The sequence below is a fragment of the Triticum dicoccoides genome, chromosome 4A (assembly GCF_002162155.2).
Source record: "Triticum dicoccoides isolate Atlit2015 ecotype Zavitan chromosome 4A, WEW_v2.0, whole genome shotgun sequence".
In the NCBI taxonomy this organism is placed as follows: domain Eukaryota; kingdom Viridiplantae; phylum Streptophyta; class Magnoliopsida; order Poales; family Poaceae; genus Triticum; species Triticum dicoccoides.
In genome coordinates this window covers 541,442,727-541,450,007 of record NC_041386.1, presented here as the reverse complement: position 1 = coordinate 541,450,007, position 7,281 = coordinate 541,442,727, and the positions used below count along the sequence as shown (strand labels likewise).

Sequence of the window (7,281 nt, the reverse complement as noted above, 5' to 3'; positions counted from 1 at the left end):
TTTTGATACTACACTAATATGAAAAACACTCCTACATTATATTATAATAAGACGGAGGGAGTACGTAATAAGGTAGACAAATGGTCTAACTTCAAAAAAAAAAGGTAGACAAATGGTCTACTTTCCTTTATTTCCAAAAAAATACGTGGGAGACCGCACACGTGGTCACGCACGCACACGGGCACACGATACCCTGTGAGACCGCACACGTTGTCCCTCCTTTTTTTACCACGAACACCCCATTCACCGCGAAAATAATGCCAACTCTGTTTCAGGCACCCTTCGATATTTTTGCTTTAAAAAAAAAAACTCTGATCAGGCACCCGCTACATAACCAGTGAGAACCCTGAAACCCTAGAAAATCGCACGTTCATCCCACTTTCCTCTCCAGTCCACCCAAAGTCCGACGAGCAACCACCCGGCCATGGCGACCACCGACATCCGCCTCTCCATCGGGCACCAGACCCGCTTCGCCCTCCGCCTAGCCTCCGCCATCTCCTCGCCCTCCCACGCCAAGGGCTCCGCTGGCAACGCCGCCTTCTCCCCGCTCTCGCTCCACGTCGCGCTTAGCCTCGTCGCGGCCGGCGCCGGCGGCGCCACCCGCGACCAGCTCGCCGCCGCGCTCGGGTCCGCGGAGAAAGGCGGGTCCGAGGACCTCCACGCGCTCGCCGAGCAGGTGGTTCAGGTCGTGCTCGCCGACGCGTCGGGCGCCGGCGGCCCGCGGGTCGCCTTCGCCAACGGCGTCTTCGTCGACGCGTCGCTCAAGCTCAAGCCTTCCTTCAAGGATCTCGCCGTGGGCAAGTACAAGGCCGAGACGCAGTCCGTGGACTTCCAAACTAAGGTGATCCCCTTCCTTGTCTAGCTAGTTCTTGCAACGACGGCAAGATCCTTCACCAGAAAAAAAAATACACAGTACAGATTTGCTCATTATTTGTGCACATCACTAGCTGGTAGTTCATCTACTCGTGTCTTTACAGTTCGCCGTGTCATTCTTTCTCCGAAAGTGGTTGTTTTGTGCAGGTGTGATGTAGATATGGATATGGGGTGGTATTTCGATAGGTCTTTTAACCATTCTAGATTTGTAATTTAGTGGTTTCCATACTGTTTTGTTGAACACCAGGAGCTTTGGTACTGTTGTATGGAGTTGCTACATATACGTATAGGTAGCTATAGAAGAGCATTGCTGAAGCCTCTTGTCTTTCGGCTGTTTTGGTAAATGCAATAAATTCGACTGAATGTTCTACTGCTAAGCGTTCAGGCCTGTGCAAATTATTTCCTTATCAAGCTTTAAAATGTGATGAACTACTGATGCCGTGCCAAAAGAGCTCAATTTAATCATTGAAGTATAGGTGTTTACTAAACAGTAGAAATTAATGGAACTTTGGAAGTATTACTTTTTATGGTGTCATGTTGCTAACTTGCTCTTTAGATTTCCCCTTTGTACAGATAATTTACACACTGGAACTTGCATTAGTGCGGTTTTGGCATAGCTAGTCCGTTACTTTTGAGATGAAATATACTCCTTTTTAGAAGTGCAATTTTCATAGTGTGCTATCTAGTGATTTGAAGCCTGGGGAATTTGTTGATATTGACATTTTTAGGCTCTTGAGTGTAGTATGTATGTTAGATCAATAGGAATGCCCAGGGCATTCCAAATTCGTTGGCCTGTATTTAAGCGTTTTCAGGGTCTTTTTGTCGTTTTCATTTATTACCTTCATGGGGATTTTGTTTCTAAGATAATGTACAAAAATAAACTAAAGATTACTGGATTAGAATTGTCAAAAAATCAGTAGTGGTATTGCACAATGTCGCTCCTAGTTGGTGTGATGACCATTTAAATGAGTATACATTTCGAGCAACTTTAAATGAGCATTAGTATGATTTTTCAGTTGTTCTAAGTATTGATGTATTTTGCAATGGTCCAGGCTGCTGAAGTTGCTGGTCAGGTGAACTCCTGGGTAGATAAAATCACAACAGGTCTCATCAAAGAGATCCTCCCTGCAGGGTCTGTTGACAATACCACTAGACTGGTTCTTGGTAATGCCCTTTATTTCAAAGGAGCCTGGACTGAGAAGTTTGACGCGTCCAAGACAAAAGATGAGAAGTTCCACCTCCTTGATGGGAGCTCAGTTCAAACACCATTCATGTCCAGTACAAAGAAGCAATACATTTCGTGTTCTGACAGCTTGAAGGTACTGAAGCTTCCTTACCAGCAAGGCGAGGACAAGAGGCAGTTCTCCATGTACATTCTTCTTCCAGAAGCACAGGATGGTCTCTGGAACTTGGCCAACAAGTTGAGCACCGAACCAGAGTTCTTGGAGAACCATATCCCAATGCAGAAGGTTCCTGTCGGGCAGTTCAAGCTTCCGAAGTTCAAGATATTGTTTGGATTTGAAGCGTCTGATATGCTCAAAGGTTTGGGTCTCCAGCTGCCGTTCAGCGCAGAGGCTGATCTTTCGGAGATGGTGGATTCATCGGCGGGCTTATACGTCTCGTCCGTTTTCCACAAGTCGTTTGTCGAGGTGAACGAAGAAGGCACCGAGGCTGCCGCGGCAACTGCTTCTGTGGTCACACTTAGGTCACTGCCAATAGAGCCCGTGAAGGTGGATTTCGTCGCGGATCACCCTTTCCTCTTCCTTATCCGAGAAGACCTCACAGGCGTGGTGCTATTCGTCGGTCATGTGTTCAATCCCTTGGTGTCTCCATGATGTGTTTGCTCTGGATCGCTGCATTGGCAGTGACCTCAACTATCACATGTGAGTGGAGGGGGTTTCAACTTTAGATCATGCTGCCTGTGCAATAAATCCGGTGGATGTTTTTTGTTTTCGAATAATGGCTTGCTTGATGTATGGAGGTTGTGGTGAGTTAGTGACAATAATCCAGGATTGCTGTGGAGTTTTGTGCTTTCAGTTGCTTGATGCATGAGATGGAGGTTGTGGTGAGTTAGTGACAATAATCCAGGATTGCTGTGGAGTTTTGTGCTTTCAGTTGCTTGATGCATGAGATGGAGGTTGTGGTGAGTTAGTGACAATAATCCAGGATTGCTGTGGAGTTTTGTGCTTTCAGTTGCTCGATGCATGAGATGCCCATGCTGGCCAAATGCTTCTTAGCGAAGTATGAGCCATGGTCTTTGCATAATTTGCGAGAATGATCTGGATTATTTTGTTAATCTGGATTGTTAGACGAGTGGGTTTGGTTGATCAGGCGCCGAGAGCGACGTTGTCCTCCGTGGCCCTATCGTTGTCAGTCCACGATATGCTGAAATTTTAAACCCTGTCCCTTCTGAGTGTCTCGAGTATTGACTCCTGAATTTCACAGACAGAAAGATTCCACAATGGTTCATAATTTATTGACTCCTGAACTTCTCAATAGGTAAGATGAGCCCACGATATGCTGAAATCTGATATTAATATGCACAACTCAAATTGCTCAATAATATGAGAGTCTCTTATCTGAACCGAGTGCATATCTCAACACCTGGAGCCCTGCACGTAAATGGATACACTGAATCGTAGCAAGAACCACAATGCAGAAACACACAAACTCATCTGAACTGAAAGGTCGAAACGAAACTGATCAAGCTGTAGTGTCTCTTATTTGCCTACAACACATATACATGGTACAAAGATGATGTGATGACACGGGTTACAGATGATCTACCAGTTCTCAAATCAGCAGAGATAGTCAACACAGCATTGGAGCAACACAAGGTCACATCCAAAAGGCCAAACCGTTGTACTACAACATTGGAAGTACAGAGACCAACTAGTACAACAAAGTAACATTTGTGGGCGGGCTATCAAGCACCGCGGTACCCTATCCCTTCTGAGAGTCTCGAGTAGCTTGGCATCTTACGGTCAACTTATAGAAGAACTGCTTCGTCGAGAGGTTTTGCACCGTCACATAGCATACACTATCTCCCCGCTGCTTTCGACGTCGAGGTCGGCGTCTGAATCAAGGTCGTCCATGTCGTCGTCAAGGTCGAGACCGTCGTTCAGGAACTGGTTGATCCGAGAACCGGCCGCCGGGATGGTGGCCTCCGCCAGGATCTGCATGATCTCGTCCATGCTCTGCATCGGCTGTTCAGGCTCCTCATACTGGCTGCTCATGGTGCTGTCGTCCACCAGGTCAGCTGGGAGGTTCTTCAAGAACCACGGATGGTTTCTTATCTCAGGGATTGTGATTCTCTGCAAAAGTTATCAACCTTAAAATAAACTGCACGCAACAATCTAGTGACAACACTACATGGTTAGTAGATATAAGTACTACTCACGGTAGCTGGGTTGCCAACGAAAATCTTGGCGATAAGATCTCGACACTCGGAAGATATGTGCACGTAATCTGGAATCGAGTACTGCACACTCAATATCCTCTGGCAAAGCAAGCTCATTAGTTTGTGATCAGAACAGAGATGGTCAAGAGATTAAGATAGCTATAAGAATGGGAACCTGAATTGTCTTCCTAAAATTCTTGGGCTCATCAGGATCCTCAAAGGGATATGCACCAACTAGCATAACATAGAGCGTCACTCCACAGGACCACACATCCGCAATCTTCATTTCATCGAAGAACAAAGGATTAGCGGCAGGTAGCTTGAGATGACACATCGCAGAGTCTAGTAGTACCATGGGATTATACATCATGCATCTCACGAATGGAAATCTTCACAATGCAAATATGGTTGGAGAAAAATGGGCATGAACATTACACAAAACAACAGGATCAGGATATCATGAAAAGTAATATTTACATGGAGCAGCAATATGTATGCTTCAAGGCCTTTAGTTTCAGAAACAAAAAAATTCGGACGTCACCGAGATATGCGGAATTTTGGAAATTCCGCGTATTTCAGAAATTATTTGGCATTTTGAATTTTCAAATTTAATGAATTTTAACCTAATTTGATTTTTTAATTTGAACTGGACTCGAAATTTCAGGGCTATAAGTATTTCATACCCCGCCGAAATATGCGAAATTTTCAATGAAATTTCGTTGAAATTTTAAACCCTGGTATGCATACCTTTCCATCATATTCCTTCTTGAGAAGAACCTCCGGAGCAATGTACGCCGGTGTTCCAACCGTAGATTTTGGTTGCGAATGAAGAACCGACGACTGCAAATACACGAAACAGGAATGAGGAATGAGTAGAATAACAGGTCGATACACTAGGACACAAAAAACTACTAGGATGGCAAGCAGAGCATAACCCCCATTCTGGCATGTAAACAGAGTAAATACTATGTTGATTGCTGAAAACTGAAAGCCTGCGCGACAGTGAAGCAAGTATCTTGTTTTAGTAAGTTATGTACTCCCTCCGTCCGGAAATACTTGTCGGAGGAATGGATGTATCTAGACGTATTTTAGTTCTAAATACATCCATTTTTATGCATTTCTTCGACAAGTATTTCCGGACGGAGGGAGTACCTTGGAATAGCCAAAGTCGCATATCTTGAGGCGAGGAGCCGTGCTCCCGTCCAGCAGCGTGTTCTCCAGCTTCAAGTCACGATGGCATACTTGCTTAACAAAAGACGAAACCATTTCAGTCGTAGCTACCGTAACAGCCTAACAAACTGTGGAATCGCCCGAAAAGGAAAGAGTACCATGGAGTGGCAGTAGCTGACTCCTGAGAGCAGCTGCTGGAAGAAGAAACGCGCCTGAAAAGTCAGAGGCTTGGGCGGTTAGTACAGTGATCGATCACTAGTAGTCCACGTATGAGAAACGGAGAACGTCATGGCGAAGGAAGGAAGGGGGAGGGTGATGGGCGGACCTCGTCCTCGCTGAACCTGCCGGCGTTGCAGATGCGCTCGAAGAGCTCCCCGCCGGAGGCGTACTCCATGACGATGGCGAGGTGCGTGGGCGTGAGGATGACCTCCTTGAAGCGGATGATGTTGGGGTGGCGCAGCGACCGGTGGTTGATGATCTCCCGCTGCACGTTCTCGTCAATCTGCTTACACGAACGCAAGCTCTTCAGCTCTGATTCCGTCCCGCGCAGGGAGACGAAGAACTAGCGATGCTCTGGTAGTAGAAGTAGTAGGAGTACCTTCTCCCCTCGCTCGATGTACTTGACGGCGACGAGCTGGCCGTCGGCGCGGTTGCGCATGAGGCGCGCGACGCCGAAGTTGCCGGAGCCGATGTCCTTGACGAGCTCGTAGCGGTCGCCGTCGTGCATTATGGGCATGTCCATGCCCGGCCCCACCGTCAGCGCCGCCCGGTCCATCCCCTCCCTCCCCTCTCCCCTTCCCTTCCACCCACCGCCGGCGCCGGGAGCAAAGCAACCGAGCTCGCTCCTCCCGTGACCCCGCGATCCAAGAGAGAGAGACACACACACCTTGCCTTCTCCCCTTTAGTTTAGTTAGCTGATGATGATGAGCTCCAGCTCCGGGGTGGTGGACTGGATTGGGCGGAGGAGAAAACCCACCTCGTGATCTCTCTCTATCGCCTCGCGCTTTTCACCCCGCGCCCACGCCCCGCCGGCAGCCTTTATTTCTCTATTAATAAAATCGCCGCGCTCTGGTTTCTTCTCCTCCCTGTCGCTCTGCGTGATCGCTCGATCTTTAAAATATTTTTCTCTCCGCTCTGCTTCGCAGGCGAACTATCCAGTTCCAGTCCGGTGGGGAAGACGGGCGGGGGGCGTGTCGCGTCCTCCTAGCCCAGCCCCCCGCTAACCGACGTGTGGGCCGGTGGGCGCTGGGCCCCGCGCGTCGGCCTTGTCACGGGAGGGCGCCGGTGGTGTGCACGTAAGCGGCGTCGGTCAATGACGTGCAGACCCGGCGCGGTGGGGTACGGGCGGGACCGGGATGTCGGTGTCTGTTGTAGGACGGTGGCGTGGGCGTGGGCGTAGGCGTAGGGTGGTGGGGGAGGCTGAAAATATCTGGAGGGGTGGCTGGAAGGCGTACCGCGTGGAGCACGGGCGACAGCCTGAACTTCTTCAGGTCGGTTAGTTGAGCGGACCGCCGCTCTATGCGTATCGGATGGTGATCGGGTGACGTGTTGTGCGCGTGGACGGCTCCGATTGATTTAGCGCTGTGGGTGTGTTCTCATTTCGGCACCAGCGGCTCGAGTTGATCGGCTGACTCGCTGTAGCTAATGACTGCATTAGGTTGGGTCGGTTTGGTTTGCCGTCTTGACTAGGGCATCTCCAATCCAAAACCCAAACGGGCAACATTATTTGTCCGCTTATAAAATGTTTATGTTCGGACGTGTTCGTAAAATTTAGATCGATGCGCAGAGACCTAACGCAAGGCTTTAAAAAATCCCCTGCTTATCAGCCTCCTTTTTCT

General features: G+C 48.6%; 2 protein-coding genes across 3 annotated transcripts; one reads left to right on the top strand and one right to left on the bottom strand.

The window, feature by feature from the left end:
• Nucleotides 1-355: 355 nt before the first annotated feature.
• On the top strand, nt 356-3,283 carry LOC119286632 (serpin-ZX-like). 2 transcript variants are annotated; one of them, XR_005140594.1, is made up of 3 exons: nt 356-841; nt 1,926-2,854; nt 2,933-3,283. XR_005140594.1 is itself a non-coding variant. In XM_037566045.1 (2 exons), the coding sequence occupies exons 1-2, from the start codon at nt 425-427 to the stop codon at nt 2,706-2,708; spliced, it is 1,200 nt and encodes a 399-aa protein (XP_037421942.1). In that variant the 5' UTR covers nt 356-424; the 3' UTR covers nt 2,709-3,065. The 2 variants fall into 2 exon arrangements, 1 of the variants encoding a protein (XP_037421942.1); XM_037566045.1 differs by having other exon boundaries at nt 1,926-3,065.
• Nucleotides 3,284-3,549: 266 nt separating this feature from the next.
• Nucleotides 3,550-6,535, bottom strand: LOC119286633 (serine/threonine-protein kinase SAPK10). Its single transcript, XM_037566046.1, has 8 exons — nt 6,042-6,535; nt 5,769-5,945; nt 5,602-5,655; nt 5,426-5,518; nt 5,021-5,113; nt 4,449-4,553; nt 4,274-4,372; nt 3,550-4,187 (listed from the first exon to the last, which is right to left on the bottom strand). The coding sequence occupies exons 1-8, from the start codon at nt 6,216-6,218 to the stop codon at nt 3,900-3,902; spliced, it is 1,086 nt and encodes a 361-aa protein (XP_037421943.1). The 5' UTR covers nt 6,219-6,535; the 3' UTR covers nt 3,550-3,899.
• Nucleotides 6,536-7,281: the final 746 nt, after the last annotated feature.

What these genes read in the sequence shown, in the direction of transcription:
- LOC119286632 (XM_037566045.1), top strand. Translation starts at nt 425, where the DNA reads ATGGCGACCACCGACATCCGCCTCTCCATCGGGCACCAGACCCGCTTC. An exon ending in CCGTGGACTTCCAAACTAAG is followed by an intron (nt 842 to 1,925) that starts GTGATCCCCTTC and finishes GCAATGGTCCAG; the next exon opens with GCTGCTGAAGTTGCTGGTCA.
- LOC119286633 (XM_037566046.1), bottom strand. Translation starts at nt 6,218, where the DNA reads ATGGACCGGGCGGCGCTGACGGTGGGGCCGGGCATGGACATGCCCATA. An exon ending in AGAAGGAATATGATGGAAAG is followed by an intron (nt 4,554 to 5,020) that starts GTATGCATACCA and finishes GATGAAATGAAG; the next exon opens with ATTGCGGATGTGTGGTCCTG. An exon ending in TCGTTGGCAACCCAGCTACC is followed by an intron (nt 4,188 to 4,273) that starts GTGAGTAGTACT and finishes TAACTTTTGCAG; the next exon opens with AGAATCACAATCCCTGAGAT.